The sequence below is a fragment of the Taudactylus pleione genome, unplaced genomic scaffold (assembly GCF_031769625.1).
Source record: "Taudactylus pleione unplaced genomic scaffold, aTauple2 ptg000061l, whole genome shotgun sequence".
In the NCBI taxonomy this organism is placed as follows: domain Eukaryota; kingdom Metazoa; phylum Chordata; class Amphibia; order Anura; family Myobatrachidae; genus Taudactylus; species Taudactylus pleione.
This window is the reverse complement of record NW_028284463.1, coordinates 13,640,973-13,657,658: the sequence shown is the minus strand read 5'-3', so window position 1 is coordinate 13,657,658 and position 16,686 is coordinate 13,640,973. Positions and strand designations below refer to the sequence as shown.

The following is a 16,686-nucleotide window of genomic DNA, read 5'->3' as shown; positions in this document are numbered from 1 at the left end:
TGGGATGTACCAAACTAAGGCTCATATTCAATTGCTAGAGAAAAGTCTTGGAGTTTTCGCCTGCCGGACTTTCCGCCCCCATCGCTAGGTTTGCCTCCGGAAAATTTCACGCTCGTCCCCGCTTTTCGCCCTATTCAATTGCAAAGGACGCAAAAACGCGTCTCGGCAAAACTCAAACAGGCGAAAAGTGCTGTCAGATTTGGGGAAATCAGCCTGACACCCCCCAAAAGGTGCACTGACATGGGGGATCAGTATGGATACCCCCGAATAGCCCTGCTGAAGGTATTTGGGGTGCTGAAATGCTATCAATTGCTGCTAATTAGCGTCTTTGTACAAGTGGTGAAGAATAGCATTTAGCAGTTTTTTTTGGCTAAAATAAGTAGTCCCAGCAAATTTGGGGTACATGAATATGGGTGCTAGCATGGTTAAAAATCTATGTTTTAAAAAACGCACCTTCTGCAAACCCCTGCAAACAAAAAAAAACACCTGGGGCATACTTGGGGGACCCCCTGGAGTCTATTTCACTAGTTTTTACGTATGTCCCCCAACTGTTTTTTTTTTTTGCCCCCAAAATGAAAGTACTTTTTTGGGGTGATCTAAAGTATTTTTTAAACTTTTTTTTGACGCAGTTAACCTTTGGGGACTGTCCCATGGGCTGCTGGTGTGTTCCCGCAACTTTGTACCCCAAACCCCCAATTCTTCACTTTTTTTTTTCGCCTCCGTTCAGAGACGTATCTTTTCCGTCGGTTACAAGGCGCAGACTTTTCGCTCCGGCGAAAAGTCTTTGGAATTGAATACGGGGATAAGTTCTCGCCTAGCGAAATGACGTCATCGGCGGAAACTTTTTGCCGAAAACGGCTTATCGCGGCTAATTGAATACGGCCCTAAATTGCGCTCAAACCTCCGAAAACTGAAGTTTTCTGTGTTTTGCCGCAATACCTATATGCATTAAAATGGTGGATATGCGCAATAGGACTCCCAGGTCTTAAACCCCAAAGTCCTCTCTTCGCTAGGGACAGTTCTTATTGGAAGAACTGTCCCTTGTGTAATTTTTCACGCATACGGCGTTAATAAACGCCACTATGCATGTGATAAAGGGGGGAGGGGATGCATCCCATGGAATATATAGCATGGACACTGAATCCTGTTCCCCTCACAGAGTCTAATATATAATAAATAACCTTCTCAGGATGTATTTCGTCTCTTTGCAACGTGACGCAAAGATACAATTGTAATTTATTTTGATTCCAGAAAATCTATCGCCCAGATATTTGTGTCTTTCCATATCTGATAGCTGGGGGGCCAAGCCTAAACTTTGGCCCTGATAGAATTATGTGGAATATATACACTTCTGTGCGATCATCAGCTTTATATATTTCCATTAGATACAGTTTTATTACTGTACATGTCCAGTGTTTATCATATCTTGGAATAGACGCCAATGGGTGGTAGAGCTAAAGCTAATCTGGGATGTAGACGGGAAACTTAATGTCTCTGTTCGTTGCAGGAGGCGATCTAATCTACTGCCCCAGCAATCTGTCTGCTGGTGATGAATCGGCGTTGACGTTCACGCCCTTCTCCGTGGCTCACCCTAGTAATGAATCTTGCAGTGCGCAGTGCTTTGCGGAGCTCTACAGCCACTGGGCCCTAGACTCGGAGCATGGCTGCCTGTGTGGTGACACCAACGTATCTCTTGAGTGTCAGGCGCTCTGCGAGGAACCGTCGGTCCTGTCCGACTGTGGCCTGTCTGTGATCCAGGATGTTGCCAGCACTCAGTCGTTTACCTCCCTGCACGTCTCCAGAGAAACCTACGAACTCGAAGAAGCTGTTCATCTACAGGTCATGTCGCCGGTGCCTGTTACCCCTCTGGTCTGGGACTTGGGGAACCAGATATACACCACTAGTGAGGTTAACGTCACTCATAGGTACGCCCAGCCGGGGCTTTATAACGTGACGGTGACTCTACGCCTGGGCCGCAGAGATCTCCTCGTACACGATGAGCTGAGAGTGGTGGGGTTACCGGAGGATATGCAGATCGTATGCCCCTCTCTGCTGAGGACCAATGAAACCGTGGACGTCCGTGTGATGGTGAGAGGCGGGACGGAGGTGGCGGTTCAGCACTCTCTGACCCATGAGAGCGGTGACGCAGGTGAGCTCGGCCATTCTACCATTTCAGCGGCCTGTTGATTATTTCATGATTCCAAAAGGTTTTCTATGAGAAGTTGCATTTGGAAATGAACGTAAGACAATTGGGGTGTGGCCTCTGTATTTGGTACATACAGGCAGACAGACTGATTAGACTCAGCTGGGGTTTTGGTATGGTAATTCATCTAAGTGACGTCAAGGCCGGCGATCGCAGAGCAAGGCATAAGCACGACCACTATGTCTTGGCGAGCCATCACTTTGTGTTTATAGACGCTCACCAGTCTGTCTTCAGCCGCCCGCTAGCGTACGTCATCTTCAGGAAGTATATACAACCATCGGTACATCGGGTCCCATCGAATCAGACCGCAGCGCTTGTGGTTGACTGTACTCCACCGCAAGCACTGCGAGCACTTCAGTGTATTATTCAACCAGGTGACGTGTACTATGACGCTGCCTGTTTATGCTCGCCCCAGAAACGGCGTGAAAACACTCTGGCACGCCTGCATCAGCCTGCCCCTGTTACCACCCACAAACGGCCTCTCCTGTCACTCATTCCACAGGGCTGTCTTTGCAGGGCGAGCGAGCACATTCCGATCGCTCGTACTAGTTTGCGCACTGCGAACTACACGCATGCGCACATTAGCGAACATCATCTGCAACGAGCGGCTGCTTGCTAGCAAGCGGGTCTGAATCAGGCCCAACGTGCCATGATTTGTTAATTATGCATGAAACATTTGCTTGTTGTTTAAAAGGTCAAGTCAGCCCCTGATGGTCTTACTTTTTATTTTCTGAGCAGAATAGACTAAAGGGGTCTCTAATAAGTAGAACACCTATCCTTTGTTATAGAGTTTTCTACATATATTGGGGGAGTTGTATCAAACTTTGGAGAGCGCTAGAGTGAATAGAGATAAAATACCAACCAATCTGCTTCTAACTGTCATTTTTCAAACACAGCCTGTAAACTGGCAGTTAGGAGCCGATTGGTCGTTACTTTATCTCTTTCCATTTTATCTCTCTTCACGGTTTGATACATCTCCCTCACTGTCTGATAGAGCGGCTGTAGCACTTTTCTGCAGTCTCTTGGTCTCCGGGGAACCTGGCAGATGCAATCTTCTGTCTATGGTTGTCCCCCGTCCCCCCCACTGGTGCATCAAATCCCGACTCCGTTGGGAATTCAGCCAAATTTAAGGAATATCATTTTTCTATTCTCATTCCAAACCACTAATGATAGCTAGATTATGTGGGTGGGTGGGGGATAGCAGGGCGGGCGCAAGCATAGAATCATTTTGTATAACAAAATGTAATCTCTTGTATTGATTCCTGAAAGCAGCCACCTTGCAGATATAAGCACACCTGTGGCGTTCTTTCCACAACAGAAATCAAATATTGTTTGGGAAGTTCCCTCAAATGTGCTGCACTTGTTGGTTGCTTTGCTGTCACCCTTCTCAGGGCTGTAGAGAGTCTGTCTGGGCCTGGGTAATGGCAAGGGAACGTGGGCACACTTCCTTAAAAAAAAACAACGAAACAGTATCTGCTCCACATGGGGGCACCGTTGTGCACGTCAGCCTGAGGCAGATCTATGGGGGGCACGATCAGGTGCAGGCAGGGGAGATAGCAGCAGACTCCCTGAACTCACTGTGCTGCTGTTACAGACAGGTGTAGAAGGGGGGAGGGGCATTGTTTACCCTGGCCCATCCAGCCTGCCCGGCCCTGGGTGATCAGTACCCACCCACGCCACCCACTCTCGGCGCCCTGGACTCTTATGTCCAGTTCCTCCCAAACCAGCAGGATGCGGTGTAAGTCTGGAGACTGTGCGGCCATTCCATGATTTGAAGCCTAGGGGTAAATTTACTATAGTGAGAGTTTTTAGAAGTGAGTTTTAAAAGTGATGTTGCCCATAGCAACCAATCAGATTCTACTTAACATTTAACTAACACCTTCTAGAAGATAATAGCTAGCATCTGATTGGTTGCTATGGGCAACATCACTTTTAGATCTCACTTCTAAAAACTCTCACTGTAGTAAATTTACCCCCTAATCTCTTGTACTGTTTATGGATGGTAGTCCTGACATAGCCTGGGAGGTATATTTTGGATCATTATCTTGCAGTAGGATGAACCCATAACCAAGAAGGTGTGTACCAGAGGGTACTGAATGGGGCAACAAATTGCTGTGGTAGCCCTTTTGGTCCAAGGTGCAGTGCTTTTAATATCAGCCGTCGCATAGTAAATAAACCCCACTTTTTTTTTTTTTTTTTTAATCTCTAGCAATTACCACTTTCCTTTGTACCATTCCAGTTTTTTCCCTTTACTTGAATTCCTTATATGTCAGTAACTGGGTGCTCACCGGTAGCGTAGGTTATATTTACAAGAAAGGTCTAGACCGATTTATACATTTAAGTCCATCAAATAGTATCTCACTAACTGTGGCATGCTGTTGTGAATGCAACCTGAGTAACACTGATCTTCGCACCTGTGCAATGAGAATATTGATTGTTGTGTGGTTTAGCCTGCAGACTGTATTTGATGCAAACAGAATCATAAAGTGGAAATGTAAAAATGTATCTATATTTTGTAACAATGCAGTTATGGAGCCATAACTGACCATTTACCAGATACGCTTTCTGACGTGCAATGTGTTTGAATGGCCCAATGATGTCTGGGCATAAAGCATGTTTTGCAGTTCTTGTTATGTTCGCTTTAACTCCTCCTTGTATATCATACTATGGGCTCCATTTACTAACGAGTTTGATCCATTACAAACTCGTTGTGTATGTTAATTCCTTCCGGAGCTATTTATCATGACAGATACCGCTTCTCTATTTAAAAACTAGGAGGCTGCAGCATCCGAGTCCCTGCCCAAAATGCACTGCTGCAGCTTTGTCCCGCCCCTTTCCTCCTACTCTCCGCCCCTTTCCTCCCACGCTCCACCTCCAAATCTCCGACCTCCATCCAACTCACCGCCCCCTTCCTCCCGTGTACTGGCATCCAAACTGATCCTCTTCACTCACTGGCACGCAGGGGGGCAGGAAAACACAGCTGGCTTCTTCAATACCAATAAAGTTCGCCGGCGAGCGGGTCAGTAATGAATTTCAGTTTAAAAATAAAAAACTTGCGGCGAGCGCTATCATTAAAAAAAAACCAAAAAACAACTTGTTAGTAAATGGAGCCCTATATCACGAAACCCGCCTGATGGGCTATGGAAGGATCTGTATGATATCTCACCTAGCCTACATATAGATTCTTATAGACTTCCTGAAGAAAATATACATAGCAAATCTTAGCATGTCCGATATTTCCTTACAGACTTGCTGAGTGAATACATGCGTCTGTACAATACGTCCCTGTTAATGCAGTTGGACAGATAGCATGTTGGATTCATTTATTCCATTATAAACAATTGAGTTCTTTTAGTTACAGTTCTCTCTTTTTTTTGAATGTTATCCGACCCAGGAGAACTATATATTCTCTGAACGGAAGCCTATTGAAGTGTTATAATTCCTTACGTCACCCTCTGTATAATGTCAGGTTAGATCTGCATTTTAAGATGCTCATATAGAGGCTACTGTATAGTATTTGGGTCTGTGATACACAGAGTTATTTAAGAGAGAGTTCAGCTCAACTGTTATTGTTTAAAAAGCTTTATATGTGACCGTCATCTCCTGTCCCTTTTTCTTATATACCCTCGTTGCACAATTTCTACATTTTCTGGTGTTTTTTGGGCTTCTAACAGTCCCCAAAGCTCGAGCTTGTACAGCTTAACGTCACCTTCAGACAGACAGGAGCTGTACAGATGTGTCCTCAATCCTACTCCTAGCGTCTGTGAGCTGTAGTGTTCATTCTAGCACCCTGCACCTGTCGCAACCCTGTGCAGTTCCTCTGTCCTGCCTGGGGTTTGGCGCTCTGCTCTAGCACACTCAGCTCATGCAACAAACTGCTGAGCTACAGAACAGAGGATCTAATTCAGACCCGAGGCGGATCCGTTATGCGCATGGGCGAGACCCGAATAACGACGGCCAAGCCGTTGTTATGGGTCTCGCACCAAAGGGGGCGAGCTGTCGATGGTGAGTGACAGCATGCCCCCTTTGGTGGACGTGCCAGGGGCGTGGCTGCCCAGACGGAGGCGCTCCCATGGGAACACCTACCGTCTGGGGCCGGCCCCACTGACATCACTAGTGATGTCAGTGGGAGTTCTTTTGGCTCTGATAGAGCCAAAAGCACTCCAGGGCTTGTGGCAGCGAGACCCTACCGCAAGGGTCTCGTCGCAAGCCCGATGGTCGCGATGGTCTTGACCATCGCGACCATCATTTTGGCCGCTCGCTATAGCTGTGGGTGGTCACCCACAGCTATGCGAGCAGCCAGGCAGCCGCTCTTAAATTCAGAGGGACGGCCCTGATTCAGAGCGAGCGCTCTGTCAGAGCGTCCAGCTCTGAATCAGAGCCAGAGTGTGCTAGAAGCACCAGAGCAGTGAGCGACACCCCAGGCAGAAAAGAGGAACTGCCCAGGTTGTGACAAGTGCAGGGTGCTAGAATGAACACTATATGCCAAACGGTGTTACTGAGACGCTCCTAGAAGAGAAACGTACCATTTTTTTTAATTATTATTTTCCACTATTCGCATCACAGACGCAGCAAAACGCCACTCGCAGTGTACTTTAGACGCTGGGCTGTGACTGTAGCCGCACAGGAAATAGTTTTAAACACGTACAGAGTCGCAGATGAACCACTTGGCATAAGGAAAAGCCGTGGCCGCTGCATGGGAGCCCTGCTTACGCAGATTCAGACTCAGTCACACCCAGATGTACAAATGTAGCACATCGAATTGATCAGTGGAAGCCAGCGATGTAGTTTTGTTGCATCCAGCTGTGTTATTTATGCGAATGAGACGCACATGTGCTGCGACTTGTGCCGCGGTGTGTGAGGCAGTGGAGCAAGGCATGATGGGTCATAAGGTTCTTTGAGAAAGAGTATTGAAAGCTGTTTGAACCTTGACTGAGTATTGTGCCATTTCCTATTGACCGACCCACTCTTTATGTCATCCTGCAGTTTCCCCCGTCTACCCAGATGGATGTGTGGTGTACCCCCCTAATAATCATTGTTACCAGCTGGTATCTCAGAAAGCTGCCTGGTTTGAGGCTCAGAGGACGTGCCAGGATCTTGGAAATGGGGACATGGCGATTGTGAGCAGCAATGAATTGCAGAAGTTTCTGGAGACACGCGTCACCAGGTACTGTTTTATGACACCCCCATAATTCATATATGTCCATGAGAATGTTCCCAGGGGAAAGAATTGCATTGAGAGGTTTGAAGGCTCCGCGAGGGGCAGAAGCTGCTGATGGCAGTTTCATCAGAAGTTCCGATGCATCGGACATATTTGATAACTTCAATTTCGATTTAAATGGAGCATGAAAGACTTGAGTCGGTTATCAATACCTTAGTGTAATTCATTCATTTTCATCCATTTTTTGTTGGGCGTAAGTTTGTTTTACTTTTTTTTTCTTTCTGTCGCAGCAGGAGATAATAATCCTTTCCTTACAGTAAAGACCACAAAACCCAGAGGACGGCAATTTCGCTCCTTTTTATATTTCTAAGAAGACACTGGGATCTTCAGTGAGGAGTTATTCTGGTTCCCATGGATGCTACCAGAGAGGGAATCCATCCAGATGGGGCAGATGTCCCATCCCCAAACCTGCCGAAAGGCAGCTGCATGATGGGACACCTCCCCACCTGGACCGGTCTGTGGTGGGGCCCCGTCTGCTGTGCTTCCACGACCAATGGATAGCTACTAGGGATGTGCAGGCTCGGATAGGTTCGAGTTTGCACGTGGAGTTCGGATTTTTCCCTCCAAAAAAACGGAACTCAGAAAGAGGCAAAACGTCATCTTGCATGGACGAACATCATCATTCCTGGATTTGTCCAGGAATGATGATGTTCGTCCATGCAAGATGACGTTTTGCCTCTTTCTGAGTTCCGTTTTTTTGGAGGGAAAAATCCTAACTCCACGTGCAAACTCGAACCTATCCGAGCCTGCACATCCCTAATAGCTACTGTACGTTCTCAGATCGGTGGGAGGGAGACATAGTGGAGCAAGCTTATATCATAGACCTATCGGGCACTCCGCTGATGTATATTTTCCGCAATGCTGCTTCAATGGATGAGACCAGGCATGTCGCAGTTGTGGGATCACGCTAATTCCTACTGCAGCTGCTTGTTCCAGTACCATCACAGCAGGCAGGTTTGGGGTTTTAATACAGTACATAATAATTGTCCCACTTCGGCGCTGTAACAAATGAATAAGGTCCAAAACCTCCAGCCAATCGCTGAACAAGAAAAAAGTTACTTTTTTTTTTTCAATATCCAATACTATGAAATCGATGGCCCAAACTGGTTAGCGTGGGGTTAAGAACTTTTTCTTTTATCCTATCTTGCATCATTTATCAGGTTTGGATTCTCAAAATAAAGAGAGAGATATAGAATAATGGAATACCGTTCATAAAAAATTCAAGATTTATTTACACAATGCACTCACATTATTTAAAAGATTAAAAAAAGCAAATAACTTTGCCAATAAAGGCTTCACATCACTTGGGGTCACTTGAAGCGCTTCTGAAGAAGGACCGCGGAGTCCGAAAAGCTTTAAGCGGTTGAATGCTGAGGACTTGGGGGATCACTTGGAGGACCAGTCACGTGAGGATTTGCCAAAGAGGGGGTTGGTGTCCAGGACTCGCAATCTCTTGTTTCAGATCGATCTGGTGCAAGTGACCCCATGTGATGTGAAGCCTTTATTGTGTACTGTCTTGTTATATTTAAGAGAAAAGTGAAGGCTCTTTGTGTACTAATTAGCTGCAGTTTAAATTTTCTGCGCAAATTTGGAACAATTCTATGCATTAAGGTTTGGGGTTTTACTCCCACTAGTTCTTGGTTTCAAAACTTCTCTTTTCGAGCCATCTTGAACCCCAAGACTCTCAATTTACATCTGCGAGTTGACAAAATCAAGATGGAGTTACTTTGTTTGCTCGTCATTTTCATGGAGCAGAATGAGTTCCTTGTCTACATTAATATAAAATGGGTGTACATGCATATTCCGATCTAGAAGGGGGCATCACTGCCTTCTCAGATGCAGACAATGTCATGGCCATGGCATACATCAACCACCAAGGAGGGACACTCGGACCCTAAGCAATCACAAGATTCAACCTGGGAAGTGGCCTCTTTATCACAATGTCTTCAGCCAAACTTTGGAATGGTGGTGTCTGTCTCTTGACTGAACCAGAAAGTACCGCTCTATGGGAAGCGCACAATGGATCCAGAAACAGTCCTGATAGAAGTACCACTTGGTGTATATTTTAGTTCTGATACCAATGTTTCATCTTGAGTTAAACAAGGCTTAATCCAAGATAGTTCCAGCCCTCCTACTGGCCCTGATTTGAGCCGAATATCCCTAGCATGGAGGAGGAACCTGTTTGGAAACTTCCCATCAAAACAGATCTCCTCAGTCAGTGCCCGCTTTTCCATTAGAACCTAGCTCAGTTGTTTTGACGGCATGGCTGTTAAAGCCATGATCCTCCAGAATTCAGACCATGCTTAAAGCGCGGAATCCAGCATTACCACTGCTTTTGGAAGATTTATATCTCCTGGTACGAAAGGAAGGGGGCCCACACATCTTCCTTCAAGCTAGCTCATCTTCTGTCATTCTTGCAGGATGATTTGGACAGTGGACTGAACCTGTCGTCCATGAAGTAACATGTTTCGTACCTTTCCATATCTTTCCACCATAAGTTGCCTAGCATCCATGAAGTTCAGACTTATATTCAGAGTATACTTTATATACAACTGCCTTATGTTCCCCAGGTTGTCCCTTGGGATCTCAATTTGGTCCTCTCAGCGCTACAGAAACCACCCTTTAAACCTCTGTTTTCAGTGGTTCTGAATCATGTGACCTTCAAGGTTTCCTTTTTGCCGGCCATTTCTTCTGCCAGGTGATTTTTTTGGAATTGGTGGCCATTTATTGCAGTCCTCGTTCTTTATTTCTCATCAAAACACGGTTGTCCTGCGTAGCAGACCTTCTACTTAACCATATGTTGTTTCACATAAACCAGGCGATTGTGATTCTGGTTCTAGGCCAAGACATAGCTTCTAATGTTGTCCGAGCTCTGCGGATCTATGTGGATAGACCTGCTGCATTCCGTAATTCTGAACATTCGGTGGCTGTGTGGATCATGGCCACCTATCCGGATTTTCAGTAGAAGTCCCGATTCCTGATTGTCTGGTAGCCTCTTGGGCGGCGCAACGTGGTGCCTCTGTGGAGCGGTCATGCAAATCAGCCACCAGGTCATCTGCCAATACTTTCATAGTTCTACAAATTTTATATTTTTGTAGTCAGAGATGCCAGTTTTAAACTTAATCTTTGGAACATTCCCATTGTCTTCAAATGTACTAGATCGGATATTAGAGAAGATAGGATTTTTCGTGCTTACCGTTAAATATGTTCCTCTTAATCCCTCTCTGTGTTGTCTTTTTGGGTATTGTTGTTGTTCAGTTTGTTGTTGCTGTCTCCTGTGGGCTTATCAAAGTCGAAACTAAACCAACTGTGTCACCAACACGGAACGTGGTATCGCCCTTTTGTCCCCTAAAATGTGTCCTTTGGATTGGGCCTCTTGGACAGGGCTAATCGTTTAACGGTCCAATATGTGATTAAAGCAATGACTCTGGCAAAGGTTTGTACTGCCCTCACTTGGATGGCATCTAGGGGCCCTACTTTTGCTGAGTGGTGTGGGTTGATGAATGAAGTGGTGGGGCGTGAACGATTTTTATATACTAAGTGTAACTGTATTCTCAAATATGAGCGTATTTGGGGCCTATGGATTTCGTCTTCCCATTATGTTACTGGAGGCGGGGAGATTTCAGACGCTGATGGGTTGGCGACCGGCGAGACGGCATAATAATGTCTTGATACTCTGAGTTTTTTGTTTATGATTTTCCTGCTAATTTGAATGGCTGAGATTTATTTTGTGCAGATATTTTTGTTCTGTATTATTTATATATCGGATTTGACTGTGTATTTGTATTAATGAGGTTATATGTTAATGGCTGTTTATTATTATGATTTTTTTTTTTATTTTTTTTTTTTAACTCCTCTCTCTCTTTCGGGTCTTTTAGGGGTGGGGGGATTTTGTTTCCTGTATTGTGTTTTGTTATGGAAAAAAAAAAAGGTTTTATAAATAAACTCAATTTAAAAAAAAAAAGTCGAAACTAAGGTGCTTTGCGCCATGATATGTAGAGGGGGAGGATGTAGCCGCAAGCAAAAAGTTTAAATTTGTACTTGTACCTGCCTCTGTAACAGCTCCGTCTACACCATACTGTCTACCAGTGTCCCCCAAATTTATCAAGAGAAATGTATTTAACGACGAGTACCAAAAGTCCTCTTTTCTATATAATTTCTCGATACAACTGTATTGCAGGGAGTGCCACTGAACAAAACTGTAATCAACAACAAGGTTTAAAAGCAAGTTTCCCTGATATTATAAATACATGACTGAAAAGCACAGACAGCAGTCAGAAAGTTGCAAGAGGGCAACAGCGGGTGGATAAAAAACAAAACGATAAACCGTCTCATTTCTTCCATGATACAACAGAGGGGTTCCCTTGAGCGAACGAATCCTATACCCAGGGCGTTTTGTACATTATTTGCTTCGTCTCTGGCGCAGGAGGGGGAGATCAATGTGTCATTTCCTCCCAAGCAGGCAGCCAGCTCCTGGCACGGGCTCCTGTATATACATATCCCTACAGCAGCTGTGTGCAATCCTCCCCCATCTCCTCTCGGGGGCCCTGAAATCAGCTTGTTTCAGCCGGCCTGTCCTTGGCAGCGTAGGATGCTGGGAGAGGAGACACATATGCAGACTGGAGTTGTGGACATTTACTAAGCCAAGTGCTGGGAGAGCTGTACTCCTCGTTCCCACTAGCACAACCAGATGCGGAGCAAATGTAAACTCTGCGCTTTGCACAGGGAGCGATAAGTTGCAAATACACTAGTTATTAGTAATTTAGAAGGTAAATAACTATAACCTAAGTACATACAGAAGCTCAGCTCAATGTGCATGGGTAAAAAATAAACGTAAAGATTTATTAGGATATATTATTTGGTTGGCGCTTGTGTGGGGGAGGGGAGAGGGTGCGGTCAGGACAGTTTTTATGTTTCGTTGGGAAAACATCAAAACTTTTTTTTTATTAAAAACTGGTGCTTATTTGCTAATCTGTATGTAATAATTTTGAAAGCCATAATAAAATTCTAAAACTGCAATCACAGCTGCAAAATGTAGTGTTACCTGTGATGTGACCTTAAGGGGAGCTCCACTTAGAGAAATTGCTAGGGCCAGGTAGATGGGGGCTTGGGGGCGGAGCACAGGTAAGCGTCATCTATTCAAAAACTTATATTTTTTTTTATAGAATACTCCTTTACATCATATACCAAATATATATATTAATTAACATAACCTGCCATGCTGTTACTGAAAGGCAAAGGAGCCGTGAATCCCAATAGTACAGCGCCCCCATTGGCCATATTATGTATAACAACGAATGGAATTTCTGAAATGTATGAATGATGATTAATCTTTTTTTAAGGCAGTAGCGCTGGACAGCCATGGAAACATTTTACAGTAACAGAGTCTTGGCACACAAGTGCGATAACACAGCGGAACACCATAGCATTAGTACCAAACATTACTATAACATGAAAGACAGGGAAGGACAGGACAGTTAACACGGGCAAGAGTAGGGCAACGCTCTGAAGCTAGCAAGGGCATACGGTGGCAAGTCACGGATGAGAGTCGACTCGGTACTCAGTGATTCTGTACCCAGCATATGGACGAGTAAACCAGTAGATCGTTCTTTCATAAACATTATATAAATATATGTATGTATGTAATGGCTGCTTTGTATAGGATTACCTAGGTCATGTTGATTAAACACTTCTGTCATTACTCATCAGAGGTGCATATATTTCGTATATTTCGGCTTGTTGGGATTGATCCTGGCTTCCCCTTGTTTCTCTCAGTGGTCTGGAGGTGTGGGTCGGTTTCAACGACACCAGGAGTGCGGAGTCTCTGCCGGCGTGGAAACGCTTTGACCTGGAGAGTTGCCAAAACTGGCTTCCTGGCCAGCCCGAACCGTCCCAGGCCGATCGCTGTGTGAGGATGGGGCCCAACGGGGTGTGTAACACAGATCTGTGCAGCGTGAAGCATAGCTATCTGTGCGAATATAAGCCGCAAGGTAAGCGCCACTCGCAGCCCTCTGTGTAACGGGAGTCACTCAGCTTATCGATGCAGTACATGTACCAGCACGTTTCTACTTAACGGACAATCACAACCAGTTCCTAGTCTCCAAAATGGAATCCATCACATGTGCTAACAAGTATTTTATATATATATATATATATATATATATATATATATATATATATATATATATATATATAACCAAATAGCAGCTTATATACGTGTCTGACTTTTACTGTTCTTTTCTTTTATTACATTTACTTGCAAGAACTTTTGGTAATAGTGTTGTACTGTATTTGTTCCAGCCCTATCCCTAAACGCAGAATACCTTGTGGCTGGATCTCTGGTTTTCGACACAAATCGGCCCCTGCAGAACTTGACGAGACTTGAAGAGGAGTTATTTCCTGTCGGAGAGGTGGAGGTGTGTATAGGAGGCATTCAGAGGTGCAGCCTAGGAGGCTTCGTTTATAGAACGTAAAGGCTAAAACAGACACATATTCGGGATCTTGCCGCTTCCCGCTCATCTAAACTGTGTTTCGCGCCGTAATAAGTTATAATCTACCAGGAACTAGGTTTTATTGTGGAGATAATCCTGGACAGTTTGCAAACACTGATGAACAGATGGACATTGAAGAATTGCGCTATGCCCCATCACTATGCTGAGCAGATACGTACAGAGCCCCTGATCTCCAACAGAACATTGGGGCAGATGTATTAAGCTCTGGAGAGTGATAAATGACCAATCAATCAGCTCCTAACTGTCATTTTTCAAACACAGCCTGTAACATGACAGTTGGGAGCTGATTGGTTGGTAGTTTATCACTCTCCACTTTATCACTTTCCAGAGCTTCATATTTCTAATCAATTGTGTAGACAATGCGGCTGTGTATATGTTCTCGCTCATAGAGAAAAGTACATATAGTTCAAATTATTTATTCTAGCTTTGGTGGCCCTACAATGACTCAGGAACACTGAATTGCAGGAGACACTGGAGGAGATGTATCAAACCTTGGAGAGAGATGACGTATTAACCAATCAGCACTTAACTGTCATTTTTCAAACACAACCTGTAAAATGACATTTAGGAGCTGATTGGTTGGCACTTTATCGCTTTCCAATGTTTGATACATCTCCCCATTATGTAGCGGAGAGCCTGTAGAAGACTCCAAAGGATAGCCAGGGGTCAAGAGCCAGCAGGTTAATCCTACAGAGCCAAGGGATGTAGTTAGGAAGCCGACGGTCGAAATGCCGACCGCCGGCTTCCCGACTGTCAAATTCCGGCAGGGGTCTCATGACGGGCTCCCGGCGTAGGGATAATGATAGGCGTCAAGATTTACTTACCATGTCGGGATCTTCACTGACGGTCTTTGGCATCGGGATTTGAACTTGGGTCCGGCGGTAAATCATAAAAATCGTAAATCATACCGATCCCAGAGCCAAATATAGTAGTGTTCATTCTAGCACCCTGCACCTGTCACAGTTCCCCTCTCCTGTCTGGGGTGTTGCTCTCTGCTCTGGTCCTTCTAGCTGATGCCACAAACTGCTGAGATACAAACCAGAGTGCGCTAGAAGCACCAGTGCAGTGAGCGACGCCTCAGGCAGGAAAGAGGAACTGCACGGGTTGTGACAGGTGCAGGGTGCTAGAATGAACACTGTATAATACAGGTAAACAATCCCAAGAGTTTTAGGAACACTAGTTTAGAGACTTTGGTTCACAGAGATGAGCTCAATAAACTGGCAGTGATTTGCTACCAAGAAGCTGCTTCATTAAGCCTGAAGTTGATGTAACGATCATCTGGTGTTTACAGGTCATTGTCAGCAGCTGGTCGTGAAGAGCCGCCCATATCCAATTCTGCATAACTATAGCAGGATAAATAAAGCTGCAGAAACTTGTAGCGGAGTCTGCAGCTCACGATGTAGAGGCTGCACTGCTGCACCCCAGTGTTCACATTTTGGGCCCTGCCCATTGGTTCTACTAGAAACCCTACCACAGTGCAGCAGCTGCTCTTGCCATAATAGAGGCGTGGCTTTAGCCAGTGGCCCCTATGCGACGACGGTGAGGTCCTCGGGGCATGTTAGACCCAAACAGCAGGTATTGCCCGAGACTGCATCAGCACAGGAACCCACAATGGCAATCCAATTAGGGCAGATGTACTAAGCCTTGGAGAGAGATAAAGTACCAACCAATCAGCTCCTGTCGGTTTTCAAACACCGCCTGTAAAATGACAGACGCTAATTGGTTGGTACTTTCTCTCCCTCCAAGGCTTAGTACCTCTCCCCCTAAGTCCCTGTATCCATCACTTCAGCTGAGTCATTAGTTATAACTACCATTCATTGTAAGAAAGGCATCCAATAGGGTGTAGTAGGTATTACCGCCGGCCGCATGGCTGGCGGTTCAAATCCCGACAGCGGCAGCCCGGCAAGCGTGAAAATCCCAATCGTCAACAGGTAAGTATCGCTAACCTAATTCTACCCCCTAACCCTCCCTTAGGGGTGCCTAATCCTAACCTCCCCCCCAAGTGCCTAATCCTAAACCCCCCCTAAGTGCCTAAACCGAACTCCCCCTTCCCCGCAGCCTAAACCTAAGTTTCCCGGGGGGTGCCTAACCCTAACCTCCCCCTGGGGGTGCCTAACCCTAACCCCCCCCTTCCCCTAGCCTAAACCTAACCCTCCCAGGGGGGGTGCCTAGCCCTAAGTCCCCTCGGGAGCCCTAAAACCAAAAACACGGCTGTCCGCGCCCGGCTTACCTTTGTTCGGTATGCCGGGTGTTGGTCTTCCGGCGTATGAATAATGATAGGCGTGGAGTTTTCAACGACTGTCATTAGTACCACGCCGGGATTAGAGAGGCGGAAAGCCGGCGGTCGGTATTTAGACCCTCTGCTACCGGACTACATCCCATCCAATACATTAAGATAATCAGTCAGTCATGTCGCCCTTACAGTGATGATTTCCTTTATGTGTTAATGACAGAACACCCTTATGTACGTATATATTTTATTATTTTTCTGTCTTTTTTCCATTAATAAGTTTATACATCTTTTTTATTTTGTGCTAGGTGCTAATTTACCCTGGTTTCAGATTTACAAAGGAAGTGCATTTATCGGCTCTAGAATTTGTCACTGAGGTGGTGACGCAACCTGTCCAAATTAGGTTCCAAATGTACGAACCAAGCAGAGAGAAAGGTGAGAATGTCAATCAAGTGCAACTTCTCATGAGAGTCTATGTAAAAGTCTATAGTAGGGTCAAGAGCTGCCGACAACCATAGAT

At 45.4% G+C, this 16,686-nt stretch overlaps 1 protein-coding gene across 3 annotated transcripts in view; it reads left to right on the top strand.

The window, feature by feature from the left end:
- PKD1 (polycystin 1, transient receptor potential channel interacting) overlaps positions 1 to 16,686 on the top strand; it is a 151,613-nt gene that overhangs the window by 47,269 nt on the left and 87,658 nt on the right. For 2 of the 3 annotated variants that reach the window (XM_088464772.1, XM_088464770.1), the window contains exons 4-8: positions 1,508 to 2,149; positions 7,190 to 7,370; positions 13,200 to 13,414; positions 13,725 to 13,840; positions 16,475 to 16,601. In XM_088464772.1, coding sequence (XP_088320898.1) covers positions 1,508 to 2,149; positions 7,190 to 7,370; positions 13,200 to 13,414; positions 13,725 to 13,840; positions 16,475 to 16,601 — 1,281 coding nt within the window. Of the gene's footprint in view, positions 1 to 1,507; positions 2,150 to 2,826; positions 2,830 to 7,189; positions 7,371 to 13,199; positions 13,415 to 13,724; positions 13,841 to 16,474; positions 16,602 to 16,686 lie in introns of all 3 variants that reach the window. The other variant, XM_088464773.1, reaches the window with a different exon arrangement.